The sequence below is a fragment of the Euleptes europaea genome, chromosome 16 (genome assembly GCF_029931775.1).
Source record: "Euleptes europaea isolate rEulEur1 chromosome 16, rEulEur1.hap1, whole genome shotgun sequence".
Classification (NCBI taxonomy): Eukaryota; Metazoa; Chordata; class Lepidosauria; order Squamata; family Sphaerodactylidae; genus Euleptes; species Euleptes europaea.
In genome coordinates this window covers 21,145,209-21,163,461 of record NC_079327.1, presented here as the reverse complement: position 1 = coordinate 21,163,461, position 18,253 = coordinate 21,145,209, and the positions used below count along the sequence as shown (strand labels likewise).

The 18,253-nt window shown below is 43.7% G+C and overlaps 1 protein-coding gene across 2 annotated transcripts in view; it reads right to left on the bottom strand.

Moving 5' to 3' along the window:
* Positions 1–18,253, bottom strand: part of FARP1 (FERM, ARH/RhoGEF and pleckstrin domain protein 1) — a 176,089-nt gene that overhangs the window by 20,775 nt on the left and 137,061 nt on the right. For both annotated transcript variants that reach the window (XM_056861737.1, XM_056861738.1), the window contains exons 13-15: positions 12,749–12,936; positions 9,268–9,357; positions 7,306–7,439 (exon numbers count right to left, since the gene is read on the bottom strand). In XM_056861737.1, the coding sequence (XP_056717715.1) occupies positions 7,306–7,439; positions 9,268–9,357; positions 12,749–12,936 (412 nt within the window). The remainder of the gene's footprint in view (positions 1–7,305; positions 7,440–9,267; positions 9,358–12,748; positions 12,937–18,253) is intronic.

The window sequence follows — 18,253 nt, the reverse complement described above, 5'->3', positions numbered from 1 at the left end:
TTCAAGCACTTGGGAAAACATGTCTTTGTTTCGTTTTTAAAATAATACCAGTTTTATTCCTTTAGTGTGATCTGAAAGTGAGGAAAAGAAAGCCACCAGTCTATAAGCAAACAGCCCTTATTCCACCTTTCTGATACTGTTTAAGCAAATATACTCTGTTGTACTGTTCTTAGCCAATGCTAGCCTAGATTTCTGGGCTACTGGATGAGAGAGTCAAACTGATAAATTCTTCATGCTCCCTGCTTCTGATGTCATTATATTAAGTTGCTGCTGTAATGCTGACTGTCTGGAACTGACACATCCTATTAATATCCAAGCAACATATTTATTTTAAAAACAGAGATCTGAGGGTCTGTGAATGTAAGTCATGAGAAACACAGGGAAGTTTCCTCGACCCAAGGTCTCCACTCTCAATGAAAACAAAAGGTGTAAACACTCAGTCCCACATTAAAATCCACTGCAATGTCGACAGACTGAGGAAACACAATGCACAACAAAAATTAACAGCACTGGCCAAGCTTTCAGATGAAACCTTGCAAGAAAATATAGGAAACCACTGAGGATTTTTTAAAATGTGAAACAGTGTAAGATGAGAAATGCCTCAAAGTCCATTTACATCTTATTCGCAGCTTTTGTGAAGGAGAAATGGTTTTTGAACCCTTCTTGGCATTGAAATCAACCACATCCAGCATGTTAAACCATAAGGGATCCAAGAGAGGAAATGAATGTTGCATTCTTCACATCCTTTAAAATATTATTAACCTTCATTCATAACAACAGTAAGATTTTAGAGTAGAAATTAAAACTTAAAAAGTGCAGTAAGAGGAAGAAACTGGCTTGCTTTACTGGATGGAGCAAATTTGATTTCAGAAAACAACTCGCAAGGTCTGTTTACAACATCTGAACAAGCAGATAAATTAACTCTACATATCCAGTGTCTCATTATTTTCGCTTGGCTTAAAATTTCAGAACTAGTGGATAAAAACTAGTGAAACGCCATGCATTTTGCTTCCAGACTGCTGGGGAAACCTATTATCTTAGAATAAGGGATTTGCCAAGGAGAAATGGACCAGGATCAATCTTAGCACACCGGATTGCCTCAAGTGCAACATAAAACTCATGTCACAGGCCAGAGAAGCAGATCTGCCATGTGTAACTGACCTTGTTTGCAATCAAATTCTCCAGGATAGACCTATAAAATGTTATGAGCCTTGGGGTTAACTTGTTCCCTTGGACAGGCACAGTTTGCTAGAAAACAAGCAAGGATTTGCGAAAGCTACCTCCCCTGTGAAGTTTCCCAGTGGGCAATTTACACTAAAGGGATTCATTTACTTTTGAAATGTGCAACAGTGACGAAAAGGGGCCGCTATAAAGCCAAAATATGATAACCCCTGAAAGAGATGGATAGGAAACGACAGCTCTCGCTTGTGGAATAGCAACACTGCCATCCTAAGTGGCAACGGCGGCAGTGGCGGAAGGAGGAGGAGGAGGAAGAATAGGAGTTGGTTTTTATATGCTGATTTTCTCTACCTTTTAAGGAGAATCAAACCGGCCTACAATCTCCTTTCCTTCCTCTCCCCACAACAGACACCCTGTGAGGTAGGTGAGGCTGAGAGGGCTCTAAGAGAACTGTGACTAACCCAAGGTCACCCAGTTGGCATCATGGGGAGGATTGGGAAAACCAACCCGGTTCACCAGATTTAGAGTCCGCCGCTCATGTGGAGGTGGGGGGAATCAAACCCAGTTCTCTAGATTAGAGTCCACCGCCCTTAACCACTACGCCATGCTGGTTCTACACCACGCTGAAGTCAGCGGGCTTAGAGGGGTATAAACTCTGGTTAGGACTACACTACAGGTTATGTTGTTCTTTCAGACTTGTATTACACAACTGAACACCAATGGGACCCAGCATTATTGAACACCGATGAGAGCTGAAGTGGCCTTTTGGATGTTCTATGGAAGTAACTAGCAAGGAAGCATTCCTTCTACAGAACGTGCATAGGGCCTACAGAAGCCATTTGTCTAGAATTCCCCACTTCTGCTTATAACTGACTAAAAACTGAGAAAACCCGTCTTAACAGGAAGAGGCTGTGATGCTAAGTTTAACCCCACAGACTACGAATATCTAACGAACCTCTGTTGCCCCTTCCAGGCAGACACAACCCAACAAGTTATGCTGTTCTAAAGAAGGTCTTTGCTCTGCTGTACACAAATGTGGGACCCACTGAAAATAAGTTTAGTGGAAAAGGTGAATTTTTCTCAGCAATGCTGGAACTCCGGCACTGGAGAGCAACAGGAAGAGTCAGCCTTCCATTCTTCCAAAAACAAATGCAAGAAGTAGCCGGCACCAAAAATGTTTCTTTTTCTTCTTTTCTCCTCTTGTACAAAAAGGAGAGCCCTGACCTGGATGGCCCAGGCTAGCCTGATCTCGTCAGATCTCAGAAGCTAAGCAGGGTCAGCCCTGGTTAGTATTTGGAAGGGAGACCACCAAGGAACACCAGGGTTGCTAGGCAGAGGAAGGCACTGGCAAACCACCTCTGTTAGTCTCTTGCCATGAACCCCCCCCCAAAAGGGGTCGCCATAAGTTGGCTGCGACTTGACGGCACTTTACACACACACACACACACACACACACACACACACACACACACACACACACGAAACAGACTAAGCCTTGTCCTGCCTCTGACTTTACATTCCTACCCAGCTCAATATTGCTCATTTCAATTTGACCGGACTCTTATGACCAGTGAAGCGCAGTATCCATATCACACAGAAAGGAAGCTGCAATTTTGGCTACAAAACTGTAGCGTCCACCTAAGAAAAAGGACCCATCATTCCATGGAAGAGCACACACTCTGGATGCAAAAATCCCATGTTCAAGCTCTGGCATTTCCACTTTTAAAGGATTTTATGTAACAGGGAGCTGCCAACACTGGGTTAGAACAAGAAACAGAAAATTAATGCAAGAGCGGTGAATGCTTCCAGTGGACAGTAGCGTTATCTATTTCTTAAATCAACATATAGTATTGGTTTCCTGCCTTCAGGGAACTCTCCTTCCACCAGAATTCAAAGAATCATAGAATCACAGTGTTGGAAGGGGCCATACAGGCCATCTAGTCCAACCCCTTGCTTAATGCAGGATCAGCCTACAGCATCGCTGACAAGTGCTTGTCCAGCCTCTAGTTAAAGACTGCCACTGAGGGGGAGCTCACCACCTCCCTAGGTAGCTGATTCCACTGTCGAACAACTCTGACAGTAAAAAGTTTTCCCCTAATATCCAGCCGGTACTTTTCCATCCACAATTTAAACCCATTATTGCGAGTCCTATCCTCTGCTGCCAACAGGAACAGCTCCCTGCCCTCCTCTAAGTGACAGCCCGTCAAATACTTAAAGAGCGCAATCATGTTCTCCCTCAACCGCCTCTTCTCCAGACTAAACATTCCCAAGTCCCTCAGCCTTTCCTCGTAGGGCTTGGTCTCCAGGCCCCTGATCATCCTCGTCGCTCTCCTCTGCACCAGCTCGATTCTGTCCACATCGTTTTTGGAAGTGAGGCCTCCAGCACTGCACACAATACTCCAGGTGTGGCCTGACCAATGATGTGTATAGCAGAACGATGACATCTTGCGATTTGGATGTTGTGCCTCTGTACCCCAAGATCGCATTAACTTTTTTTGTTGCTGCATCACACTGGCTGCTCATATTTTACCTATGGTCTGCCCGTACCCCAAGATCTTGTTCACACACATTGCTGCCCAGAAGTGTATCCCCCATCCAGTATGCATGCCCCTCTTTTATGTTATCCAGATGTAGAACTCGGCATTTACCTTGTCCTCTGAGGATCTGCATAGGAATCCCTGCATATTGCAGGCAATCATGTTTGAGGATGCTGCTGGGTCCCCTCTGTAGCCCTACAAGAACTGACTGGACACTCCGGAACCACAACCAATACCCCCTCCTCCGTAGTTGCATATAAGTGGGAGGATAAGCTCTTTTCCAGGCACCTGGCCCACCATTACTGATCTTCTGATTGAGGAGCCTCTGAAAAGCTTCCAGGAGACTCAACTTTCCCTGAATTATAGTTTCAAAATCACTAGCTTAGAATAAGTTCATTGTTTTCTGGCTGAAACTTTAAATGCAGTTTTGGTTCTAAATGGGCCTTTTCAGCACCGTGCCGTATATTATGCTCTTAGAAAGATTGCAAAAGCTCATGCTTGGCAGTCAGATCACATCTGTCATACACACATGCCAAGAAAAACTGAATCCACGGGCAGTTTTTTTATCTACAAACACTGCCATGGTGTAGATTTATTGCTCCACACAACGTGTCTTGGAAAGTATTATTTCTGGATAGACATTTAACACACTGAAGGTAACTGGTGTGCATAGCAAGGCACGTTCTCTGAGCGTGATAGAAGGACCGAATAACTCTTCCGTTTCTTGCAGCAGAATCAATCCTGATCTCAACAGGATTATCCCTCCAGTACTAAAGAGGAGAATCTTGCCCCCCCCCACTTTGCACTACACCCTCCTTTCTACCACCAGAGGACATATGGCTACAGTTAATCTAAACTGTAAACCCTTGTCAATCAGCAGCTTTCCTCGGCTAATACTTAGAAAATCCTTTGCAGATTAGGAGAGCTATCTTGTGGAAAAACAATGATATGACCAAATGAAATTACGTTCTCGTACAAATCAGACACATGTGCACGCATCTTCCTAATTTATTCTAGTGCAAAAAAGCTGGGACGGGTTTGACAGGAAGGGATCCACACATACAGAGAAAGGAAGTATGTACTGAGGTGCTGAGAAAGGAATAGGAGTCCTATGGATGGGCCACTGAAGGATGCAAAGGGCAGGTATCCAAGGAATGGACCCAGAAAGGTGTGGACATCTATTCAGAACAATCTGAACAAGAATTCAGTTAGTTCTAACAGAGTGGTTCCTCAGTGGAATAGGCTTCCTCGGGAAATGGTAAGCTCTTTTTTAAGCAGAGGCTAGATGGCCATCTGTCAGCAATGCTGATTCTATGACCTTAGGCAGATCATGAGAGGGTGGGCATCTTGGCCATCTTCTGGGTATGGAGCAGGGGGTCTCTGGGGTGTGTGTGAGGGAGGTAGTTGTGAATTTCCTGCTTTGTGCAGGGGACTGGACTAGATTACCCTGGTGGTCCCTCCCAACTCTATGATTCTTCTATGATTCAGAAGACACTACTTAAATACAGTGAATCCTCCAGTGTATGGTACTACCACAAATTCTGTTTACGTTGCAAATGCACAGTTCAGGCAGTGTGCCAACTAAGCAGGTCGGTGCTGTTGCTGTCAGTTGCCTTCTTCTGACTATATCTGGCTCAAAAGCTTACTGAAGCTCTGCCGAGTGAGCCACTCAGATCCATGGTACCATAACCTCCTGTAGAACACCTTTGAAGATGTCTAGAAGCTTTGAAGATGTCTAGAAGCTTCAGCTGGGATAAAACGCAATGCAAGGCTCCTGTCCAGGATCTGCTGCTCAGAACTAGCAACTCTAATGGTGTGTTAATTGCACTGGTAACCTATTTGTTTCCAGGCCCAGTAAAGTTATTAACCTTTAAAGCCCTTCATGGCCTGGGTCCCTGCCACAGTGATTGAACTGTCCCTCACACTGATTGAACTGCATCCCACAGTACATCAGAGCTATTCATGTAAACGGAGCTGTGGTCTGCCGCTAAGCCTGATCTGAATCGAGCCCTAGATTTGGATCCTGTGACTGGGGCTCATTGAGAAACCTGGATCTGGTGTGAGGGGAAGTGCTAGATTTACTGTGCGAGCCTGAAAGGGGGGGCGAATGCTCTTTGGAGCCTGCGTGACGCCGTGCTGGCCCCTCTGGACCAAGGCGGCATTCTCCCAGTGCGATTCCCCGCATCTGCGTCCCAGGAGGCGTTCCCGGGGCATTCTGAGGGGTGGAGCTACCTATAGGCAGCTTCCTAACCCCATCCATGCTGTTTGCAATGGGGCCTTCCCCCCTGCCCCATTTTAGGGTTTTTAGTGTACTGAAAACTCCTCCCACCCATGGCGGACGAGAAACCTCTGTGGAGGTGCCAGGGCAGTGCCGCAGCTATGCCGTCCCCAGCTGCTGCGGTTCCCAAGATTGCGCTGCTGCCTTATTTGCATTTCACCGGTGCTGAAAGCTCAGGATCACAGAAGCAAGGAACCCTGATACTAGCAGAGATAATGCATTTTGAAGTAGTAATGTTTAGAAGGAACAGTTCTTTACAATAGGATAAAAGAAATTTCAACACCTGCATTCAGCATGGTAATGTTGTACTTCCACAAATTCTATATTTATTCACCCTTTTGTTTGTTTGCTTTGAATGAATGAGAACGCTAAACTGATTAGCATTTATCTGATCTGATTGCCTGGTTGTAATTCCCTCCATCAATTCACTCACAAAGTGAGGGCAGCAAACCTTTCCTCTTTCAAGACGGCACCAGAGATAAAAAGAGCGAGGATGACAAAGAGGGAAGGCATCCCACCAAATACGCTCAAATAATTAATTAGCTTTCTGCTAGCAAAGAAATGCCTCCTTTGATAACCATTTCTTAGATGAGGCAGGGCTCCCGGGATGAAGATTCTTTTATTACTATTAGGGCTAACAGGGTTTTTTTCTGCGCCCAGTTGATTAACTGCCTTACTTTTAATCAATTCAGTAAAGAACTAATGAAAAGCCTTTATCAAGGAAAATCTGGAGATTTGCAATGAAGATAATAGGTTTTTTTAATCAGATCACACAGTAAAAAAAATGTACTACTTGGGAATTATTTCTGAATTGGAAAATTATTTCTGGAAAATTATTTCTGAATGGAGACATGCACTGACACAACAAAATCATCTCAAAAAAGCATTTAATGGAACTTGGACTAAATTAATTCAGTGGTCCACCTTTCATAATCCGGATTAACCAATTTACTGGTTAATCATACTAATTAGGGTCTTCTGCTAGAATTGCCAGACCATTCTTCATAGTGCCTAACTACTGGATCCAGAGTAGTCCCACTAACTTCAATGGGGCAACTTCTACCACTAAGCAACCAAGTAAAAATGTTTTTGCACAAATAGATGAGGCTGGCTAAGGTTATAATATAAAATTCTGTTAACCGAACAAGCAAAAAAGCAATATTCGTCTATCTAAATTCGGCATCAGGCACCTAAGATTGAACTGAGAGTCAACTTGCTCTGACTGGGCTGTAGACTACAGAACAGAACGTGGGAACATTTAGCACTGAGAAACTATTTCTAATTTAAAGTAGTAACCAACGCCATACTTACCAAAGGGCAAGGCGTTGCTCTATTTCCTTTAGAAAGGTGGTGTGGAATTTGTGCAAAGGTTCAAAGTTGGAAAAGATGAGATTCTTCAGGGTATCCGGCATGCAGTCATCTTTACTCACTGAGCTCTGGAACCACTACAAAGACCAAGCAAAATGTTCTTAGGCCTATCAAACAGTGTAAACTAATTAATGGGGGAGGTTCCAGCTATTGTTAGATCTTCCAAAAGAATGGAAAACCAAGATTTGCTTTAAAAATAGACCATAGAACCCAGTAATGGGTAATCCCATCTTTTCATCTGGACTATTCCAACCCACTATGTCCTTTTCTGATCGAACACTCACACCTGTATTCCACCCTTCCTCCGAGGAGCTTAAGGCAACATGCATGCTTTCTTCCGCCCCTCATCCATTTTATCCTCACAACCTGTGAAATGTGTTAGGCTGAAAGATAGTGAGTGGCCTGAGGTCACCCAGCAAGTTTTGTGGCCAAGGGGGGAAACTGAGCCTGGGTTTCCTGGTCCTAGTCCAACAATCTAACCACAACACTACACTGGCTATGGCCTGCGAGAGCTCATGCCACAAGAAACCAGTTATTGTGGTGAAGTGTCAGAGCACTCAGCCCTGTTCGCACAAACTGTGCAATCCTGAAGCCCCCCCCCCCGAATGCTCTTAGGAGCTGGCAGGATCCCTACACTGGCGTCCTTGCCACTTGCGCCATGCAAACTTGCGCCCTGGACCATGGCGGCAGCGTTCTCCCATCGCAATTGCCTGTGTAGGCATCCCAGGAGGGGTTCCAGGAGGTGGAGCTGCCGTTGGGCAGCTTCCTAACCCCGTTCGCGCTGGGAACAACCCCTAACACAACAGTGTCGCTGCGCCACCATTTTTAGTGGCGCAGCATCGCTGTTTGCAATGGGGCCTTTCCCCCCATTTTAAGGTCTTTTTCATTTTTAAACTCCCCCTTTCCCCCTGCAGTGGCTGGGAAACCTCTGTGGAGGCGCCGCAGCAGTGCCATCCCTGGCTGCTGCGGTTCCCAGGATTGCTCTGAAAGACTTCATCTGAGGAGGAAGAGTGGAGAGATCAGGAGCAGGCCTTGGGTTCATGCCTTCTCTTTCCATGGGGAAAAAAGACCATATAAACCTTGCAACTATTTTCTTCCTACCAAAAGAGTACAAGGACGGAGCAAGCATATTAAATATAATTTGAACAGCTTCTGTGTCTAAATATTGTCGAAGGCTTTCACGGTCAGAGTTAATTGGTTCTTGTAGGTTATCCGGGCTGTGTGACCGTGGTCTTGGTATTTTCTTTCCTGACGTTTTGCCAGCAGCTGTGGAAGGCATCTTCAGAGGAGTAACACTGAAGGACAGTGGCGAAACATCACGAAAGAAAATACCAAGACCACGATCACACAGCCCGGATAACCTACAAGAGCTTGTGTGTCTCTTTGGTGCAGCAGGCTAGCCACAGGTTTAAGACTTTGTCATTAGATCCCAGTTGCCACTCATCACGCAAGCAGCCTGCAGTTCTCCCATGTGTAAAAAAGGTGTCTGAATTTTTCCTGCTGGAATGACAGGCTATAAAAAAGCACTAAGAACACAGCTCTGAAGGTAGGCTAGCATGGTTGGAGGATCATGTTACAAAGGGTGTCTGTACGACTGAAATCCCAAATTCAAAGTGTTAGCATTATATGGATGGCAATGCATTGTGTTTTAATAAAACAAGCAGAGATTAAAAATAGGCCCCTTTTTTAAAGCACCCCTCCAAAAAACAAAAACAGTCAGGTAACTGCAATTGCTGCCTCACCACAAACGTCTTCTAGAAGTGGAGAAAAAAAGGGGGATACCTTTCCCAAGCCAGAAGATAAACTCATCGTAGAAGATAAATAGGGTACAAATCAAAAGGTACAAATGATAACGATCAAGTCCTCTTTTACTTTCAATGTGGAATTTAAAAAGGAAAAAAATACCGATGTGATGACTTCAAGGTCTTTCAGGTAAGTTCGTTCTGTCGTGGATGCTTCTTTCGCAATGAAGTATGCTTTATCCGTTGGAAACCTCTGAAAATTACAAGAAAGGGGGGGGACACTTTTGTTCTGCGCTCAAAGCCAACATCTCAAATAAAAGACAGAATTGCCAGGGGTGGGGGTGGGGCGGAAGCAGGAGGACCATTAAAAATTAAAGAGCTCTGTCTGAACGCTGAAGTGTTAGCTGTTGAAAAAGTGGCAGATAAAGACTCAATAGCATTAGCTTTGTCTTCCCAGAAATTACCATACCTTCAAGGTGAACTCCAGTGTTGCAAGAGGCAGGGCAGTTAGGATCTCTGCTAAGTGAAAACAACCTGTCAACCACAATTCCCACTGCTTACTTTTCTGAAACATGGGGCAGGTGTCAGGTTGGGGAGAGGTACTCAGGAGAGCCACAGGTGGCATGGCAAATGAGCCACATGTGGTTTCCGAGCCACTAAGTGGGCATCATGGCTGTAAACTTTTCAGGATTCTTTATGCGTTGCAGCTTAAGAGACCTCAGCAGGCATATAGGAGCTGGAGGAAGTGCTTCCTCTGATTCTAGTTAATCCCCCCCAAAAGACTCTTTAAGTGGCTAAAGAACAGGTGCACACAGAGCTTAAAGACAGACACATTTTCCTCACTCCCATGCACAGTGAAAGAAAGGAAGATTCCTTTGCCTGCGTGGTGTAGTGGTTAAGAGCAGTGGTTTGGAGTGGTGGACTCTAATCTGGAGAACCCGGTTTGATTCCCCACTCCTCCACATGGGCAGTGGAGGCTAATCTGGTGAACTGGGTTGGTTTCCCCACTCCTCCACACGAAGCCAGCTGGGTGACCTTGGGCAAGTCACAGCTCTGTTAGAGCTCTCTCAGCCCCACCTACCTCACAGGGTGTCTGTTGCGGGGAGGGGAGGGGAAGGTGATTGTAAGCCGGTTTTAGTCTCCCTTAAGTGGTAGAGAAAGTCGGCATATAAAAACCAACTCTTCTTTTTCTTCTTAGTCTGAGGCAAGCAAAGTGGCGGGGGGCGGGGGCAGAGCCTTCCAGACATTATACTGCACAGCAGGGAGATAACACTTTGGTTACATCCTTCTCAGTGGATCCATGTGAGTCAGATTCCTCTGGCTTTCCTCTGAGGAAATGTCCCAGATGTTGCTCTGAGCTACAGACTATGCGGGCTCACTGCCTGGCCAGGTTTGTCTAGCGGTCGCTATTTATTAGTATTGGATGCCATCTTGTTTATTAATTATATGGAGTACAGAATTTTTTATGAAGTTTTAAGGTATGTTTTAGTAGATGTTTTATTATGCATTGTTGTAACCCACTCTGAGCCCGGCTTGCTGGGAATGAGGGTGGGCTATAAATATGAGAAATAAATGAATAAATAGAGGGGCTTGCGAAGAACAGAGACAACTTCCTGCTTCAATAACTTCTCCAGAATCAACGTAAGCAGTTCAGAAAGCAGGTTCCAGAGAAGGGACTCCATGGCCAGCTTGGTGTAGTGGTTAAGAGCGGTGGTTTGGAGCGGTGGAGTCTGATCTGGAGAACCGGGTTTGATTCCCCATTCCTCCATATGAGCGGCGGAGGCTAATCTGGCGAACTGGGTTGGTTTCCCCACTCCTACACTGGGTGTAGGGCCAGCTGGGTGACCTTGGGCTAGTCACAGTTCACTTAGAGCTCTCTCAGCCCCACCTACCTCACAGGGTGTCTGTTGCGGGGAAGGGAAAGTGATTGTGAGCCAGTTTGAGTCTCCCTTAAGTGGTAGAGAAAGTTGGCATATAAAAACCAACTCTTCTTCTTTAACCTGCGTGCAAGCCGATTGCTTTCCTTCCATTTAAAGGCCACCAGGGAGAGTGAGAGCTTGCTCCTGTATTCTGCCCCTATGGTTATGGGGTTTGAGGGCATGTGTCTGTGCAGTCTTTTTGTTCCTTGTAAGCCATTTTTTTTCCTGCATGCCTGAGGCTTCCCATGAGTATTCAGACCCCCCCACCTTTTTTGGCATCCCTGCTGCATTTTGCCGTTATAGCGATCAGCACATGGCCAAATTCTTTGCTGCTATAATGAAAGATGTGAGGATGGCTAGCTGTCAGAAACCCAGTAACACACACTGTGGTCAAATAGTACCCTCCTAAAATAGAATATTGCAACGTTAATAAATTATAAACATATAATCTTTTTAAATTTCAATAATTAGTATGGCTCACCAAAAGATATACATCAAAATTATAAGAGTTAACAAATGACATATTCCTATAGGAGCAAACAGGTAGTATTCAACAGGTAGTTTCCCAACACTCCAATAAGACTAGATCATTTGTTAACTATTAATTTAAACTATTCTATTTTAGGAGGTACTATTGACTACAGTATGTCTAGCTGACAAATTTAGTACCTTCTTATTCCCCCTTTGGGGGCGGGGAGGTTTAGAAACCCAGTAATGGCTGGAGGGATGAAGCTGGCTGGCTGGGGAGGCAGAGAGGGGCATGCAACTGCCTACAAAGAGGTATGGTGGCTTAGGGGAGGAGCTTGTCCTCTGGTTAATGCTGGTTAACTGAGCATTCTACACTCAAGTGCAGGATAACAAGGTTTTTAACCATATAATTGTCTTCTGTGTACAGGGAGCTTTTCTTAAACTGTGCAGATGAGGCACTGTAGTCTAAAGTGGTACAGTCCTACAAGGGCTATAGCAAATCATTTTGCTTTGTTTATGCTCAGCATCTGAGAACTTGAGGATTCCATCACCAGATGCCCTGACAAAACCATCTCTAGCAAAGGTAACACTTAGGGTTGCCAACCTCCAGGTACTAGCTGGAGATCTCCTGCTATTACAACTGATATCCACCTGATAGAGATCAGTTCACCTGGAGAAAATGGCCGCTTTGGCAATTGGACTCTATGGCATTGAAGTCCCTCCCCTCCCCAAACTCTGCCCTCCTCAGGCTCCACCCCAAAAACCTCCAGTCGGTGGCAAAGAGGGACCTGGCAACCCTATTAACACTGTCAATCAAAAGGATTAGGGGAGAATATATTTATGGGTAGATATGACGTCACATACTTCTGTATTATAGTTAACAATGACACCCTCTGAAAAGGCAGAAGCTACCTATTCAAAATGCATAATTCAAAACACTTTTGTGACAATGCTAATAACTTTTCCCAGTGTTTTAAGGCTAAGAAAAACAAGAACAAATCTCAGTCTTGTGTGAAGTGCTGTATCTCGGTGGGAAAGCATGTGTATCAAAAGTTCAGTTTCTATCTCAAAGACTCCCAGAAGATCCCCTTTCCGCAAGGGATGTCAGAGGTGAAAATCAGCAGCGTCCAGCTCCTTGTAACAAGAGGAGGCTAAACTGAGTCCAGTCAAGGAAGGGAGAATTGCTCGAGTCCAAATATCCTAGGTATGCCACACATCCTAATAAAAAGTGAACAAGGGTAGCAGCAGCTTTGATACCTTTCTCCTGACTTCCTCTTCATCGTCAGTTCGAATGCCAGTTTGGTCATTCAGCAGAGGGCTAACCAGTGGAGAAGCCTGCCTATTATCGGGGCTCAGATTAGGAGATAACGTCACATTGGCCATGGCTGGTCCTCCTTGGGAATTGATTGACAGTTCTGAAAGGTGAGGGCTGCCAGCAAGAGAGCCTGCTGAAGGAAGAACATAACAACATTGAGAACGGGGTTTCCCAGAACAATTTCATATCCACCTTAGCGTACGTTGGCTCTTTTGTGCAGGGAGGGCCCAAGCAATACCCATTTGGCACGAGGAAAGGGTGGAAAAGGAGTCTGCCTGTTTCATCTCATGCTAGCTTCATAGGATGTGATAGACTGACTGCAGAGTTGATGGAGAAGCAGCTACAGGGGATTGGGTTCACTTTTACTCTTAGATCTCATACAACCCATTCTTTGTCATAGACACAAGACTGTGTTTGCTTTGGCCAGGCTCAGCAAGGGGATAAAACTGGCTGACTTTCAGCCAGCTCAAAAGCAGACGGTTCTAGCTTCCAAAAATTTGTAGTCTTAACCAGTTCAAGGGCAATGTACAGTATCCAGATAAGCCTGCTGTGAAAGACGGTGGCCCTGCCTGGATCTGACTTATCACCGCCTCAGTGCACAAAGGATTGGCAAAAGGATTTCAAGGCTTGCGTGACTACTCCCTGATCCACCTTTGCTCTTCCCCTTCTCACTTCATTGAAGGTAGAAGGTTATACCTGAACCAGAAGATTACACCTTTGAGAAAGCAGGCTCTTCAGGATCATGGGATCTAGACTTGGAAAGAAAGGAGTGCTTGGGACAGTTAAATCCCATAGTCCAATAAAATGGCACATCCAGGTTCAAACATCACCTTCCATTTGTGGTTGGAGATATGAAGAAGCGCTCATTCCTGCCTTCATCTTGCGCAGGGGGCAAGTAAGAGAAGAATAATGTGCACACAGCACTGAAGCTGTTAATGCTTTCAGTGTTTTGCTTTTAATTTTTGTACAGAATAACTGTATGAATAAAATGAATTACCCTGTATTTATTAGAGCTCTTTCACTTTCCTAAAAACGTAAACCCCCAAAACGCAACATTAGATTTACTTCAGAGAGTACTAAGGAAGATACAGCGGCTCAGTTCAGACAAGACACAAAACTATGGTTTATTGTGACTACAGCTCACTGGTGAAGCCAGGGTTCAGTTCAAACACACTCAATCAAACCCCGGTTTTCCCTCAACAATTGCTGGTATGATTGCCTACTCTCTATATCCTGGGAGGGTGTCAACAGAAAACATGGCAAGAGGAGTCCAGGATTAAGCTAGGGTGTCTGCATTCAGACACCACATGAAACCAGAGTTAAGACTAACTGTGGTTAATCACTCAACTGGGACTCCTAGTCCAACGAACCCCAACCAACCACAGTTAGTAGGGCAGCCTGCATTCAAACAATCACACTAGCCACAGTCAGTTTAATTAAATCATGGTTTCGCACAATGTCTCAACTGAGCCATTATAAGGAACAGGGTCTAGGGAATAAAATTTGCTAAGTCAAAGTCACATCTAAAACATTGAGAGGAAACTACTCCGTTCCTCTTCCTACATACAACAAAAGCAAGGTATACCTTGTTGAGTTATTCCATGCTCCTCTGATTGTTTGAGGTGGAAATGCTAGCGTTACATTCACATAAAAAGGTGTTATGTTTATAATAGGAAAACTTTAAATATTCACAGCCATGTAAGGCTCATTACCTTTATAAAACTCGGGGGGGCGGGGAGCACAAGAGTACACAATGGTGGGTATGTGAAACAAGATGCTAAAAGTTGCTTTAAGATGTGTATTTACAAGACAGCCAGGTTATGGTTTGTGAAAAACAGAAAACTAATCAAAATGTACACTTTGTTTCTAGAAATCACATGAGAAGTTGTCTACAAACTCTTTTGTAAAATATTCCCAGCCTCATGTTTCTCATTGATTTTGTTTCATGCTTTCCAAGAAACATCTTCATTAAGAGAAATGAACCCCGGTCAGCTAGCAAACAATGTCCAGAGTTGAAATGCATGTATGCAGTCTACAAAACCAGTCAACACAATAGGTTCTACATTGCAAACATAATTAGAAATTTCATCTAACTGTGAATTGTTTGTTTCCTATCTGCAGCAACACCAGTCAATAGTGGAACAATACCAAAAATGTACATAGACAGGGTAAATTCAATTTATTTATTAGTGAGGCCAAAATTTGTATAGATTTTTGTGTCAACCCAATAAGATGCATATTTGTCACCAATATATTTTATCTGCACCAAATCAACTACTGTACCCTACAACTACTCAAACCAAATCGGATACTTACTCAAAGTAGGGTATTGTGTGTTTTGTTTTTTTGCTTAACGAAATAAATTTACCCACAGTTCCATGCTAAATGGACGCTCAGGAAAATCTGAGAGAAAAATCAAAGCTTGTTACACAAATGTCAATTTTATTGACACTACTACACAACTGTATACAATAACTTCAAAATCAAATGAATGCATTGTTATAAGAAAAACACAAGGGCAGGGGAGCCCTTAGTGACGAGGTTGTACTTTCTATGTTTTATAACCGATATGTTTTCAAACTACATTTACAAAAGACAAAAGGAACAAAGATCTCACCTCAAACATGAAGGTAAAAATAGAGGAATTCTGGCACTCAGCCTGCCCCATGAGGGAACATGAGAACGTTTGCATGTGTGTGAAATTGCCTACGTGTTGGGCATAAGCATTTGTAGACGTGGACCCCAAATTCCTCACCTTTAATGGCTAGCCACAGGGGCTATTCTTGGGAGGAGCTTCATTAAGATGCTTGGCAAGATGCGCATGATCACATGTGGAAGTGTCTGTGGTGCTGGTGGTTTAGTGACCCTACCAGGTTCATGTGGAGATTCCAGTTGCACTAAATGGTACATCCACAGAAAGTCTGCAATTGTAATTGTAACAGAAGCTGAACTGGAATTCTACGGTACTATGTGGTTAGTTTATAGCAAAACCAAGTCAGAAAGGTCCAATCGACTCAAGTAGTTTAACTGTTATTCAATGAACACCAAAGTGTAAGCAAGCTGCATTTCAAGATGTTTAATCCAACATACTGGTGTTGGGGAGCAAGAGAGAGGAGACTCAACTTTTACAGACTGAAATTAAAGGAACAGGGTCTCATATATCATGGGTTTCAAAAGGATTCTTGAGGCCAGACTAGAACATAAACTGGATTTAAACATTTTGAGGTTTCCCCCTACATTGTGCATCCAGGCGAAAGGCAGCCATGCCTTTCTAGAAAATCTGTCTACTTGTTTCCTACATGACATATTTTACCCTTATTAAAACTATTGTAATGTTCCCTATAGTACAGTGTGTTATATTCTTCATCTAGGACAGCCCTAGAATTTCAAGAAGAGTGCTTTTAGCTGCCAAACAAGCACAAAGTCTAGTTTTAAAAACTCAAAACTGTGGGGGTCAAACTGCGATATTTCAATCCTGAGAAGGCAAAACAGAATCCAGCTTGCCTTCTGTAGCAGCATTAGTGTAAGCACAGCTCATCTTAATTTTTAAAATAACCAATTTTTAACTGTCAAAAACTAAAAAGAGACAAGATTTTCTAAGATGTATAGAAATTAGACTCATTCAATAAGAATGCATTAGAAAAATGCAGTCTGAAACCAGAATGCTAGCATGGATATGTATCTAATAAAAACACTCTTGATGGCAGTAGCAAAGAAAGCTGAGTTCATAAACTTTGCACTGACCTCAAGATAGGGGAGCTGGAACAAACCCGGAGACATTCATTTATTTGACCAAGATGTGTATTATTAATTTTATAGAGCCCTTTTTCTAATTAATAAAAATGGAGTTGTCACAAAGACTGTTCTACAGAAATGAGAAGAATGAGTGAACTGTCTCTCTTCTTTCTCACGCAAAGCCAAAGAGGAAAAGAAGGATGTGCTAATTTCTTGGAAAGTCATGCATTCTGTCCCAGTGCCAGAAGGAAGAACTACGGGGAATGCACACATACACTTCTTCCCTTTTGCATGAGGTCCAGGAAAGGGGGTTGCAATCATGTCTTCTCTCCTGCCACTTCCATGAAACGCTTAAGGAAAGGCATTCGTCTTAAGCATTTTCAAAGGAGACAAGATTGACAAAGCTGAGATTAACAGAGTTGTTTATATGTGAGCACCCCTGAAATGTAACAAGGAACGCACACCCAAAAAATAATTCAATTCCAGCAAAGATAAGTGCTTTCTGACAGAGACTGTCTTGCTCCAGGAAATAGGAGGAGAGGGAAGAGAAAGGGCTGCTTGGACTCCCATAGCCTGAAACGTGCCTCCATAGCGGTGGTGATTGTCAGTGATTTGCGAGAATGGTGCGTCATACCAATGAACATGTACTTGAGTCAAACATTTCAACCAGCAGCTGCACAGCACAGTTAAGCAAGAGACAGTTTTACAGTAAGATACCAGTTAGCAAGGGTAAAAAAGCCTTCAGTACAGGCAATCGAGAAAGCAAAACAAAAAATTAATGTCATGCATACATAGATAAATAATTTTGGCTTGACATGCTTACAAGAAGTCACCAAATTCAGCATTAGGTTTAGTAGCCAGGAATCCTCCTCTCTTGGGTAATAGAGTCCATGCTACATTGATATATAATAGTATTAGATAGTGGCAGGTACAAAACTGGACAGTAACTGCAGCTGTTGGCCACATAAACAGAGTCACTTTTGATCAGGAAAAAAAGACAAGCGATTGCAAACTGCATAATAGCAAGGAGGGAAAGTTTTTTTTTTAAGCTATTGGGTGTTTCTCTTCCTACTGTTGTTCTTTCCATCGCTGCAAAAAAAACAAAAGGGATGGAAAGAACAGCTTGATTGTAATTCCCTAAAGCACACATGCACATACAAAGGGGGATTTGCTCTGAGTAAAACGTATATTAAACAATTCTAAACGACACTCACTTAACCCATATGCAAGCTGACCCTACAGCGACTGCCTATTTCTACTCAACATCTCCCCCGCAAGACAGTGATCCTGCTAAAAACCATCTCCCCACCCCCACCCCCCAATTGATTCAATCGTTTTAAGCGCTGCCTTCACTGCGAAGTGTAAAGCAGGCTGTCCCCACATCCTCATCATGGAGGCCAAAGATTCGGGTCAAAAGTCACCAGCCCATCGGTTTCTATTTTGGAAGTCTGCGCAGCAGGTTCCTTGCAGGTGACTGTGAAAGAAGGCATTTTTTAAAAATATGAACGCAGGATCACTGGAACAGAAAGATACGGACACTTCCGTTACCAGCTGAGCTACCTTTGCATTCTAGTAAAATGACATAGGGGCAGTATGGCAAACAATGCAAGGAACAGAAGATACACCATGCTTTGAGAATAAAGAAAGAACAGTGGGGGGAAAAAGGCTTTTCCCTCCCACAGAGGTACATGCTGACAAAACAGTGCATACAG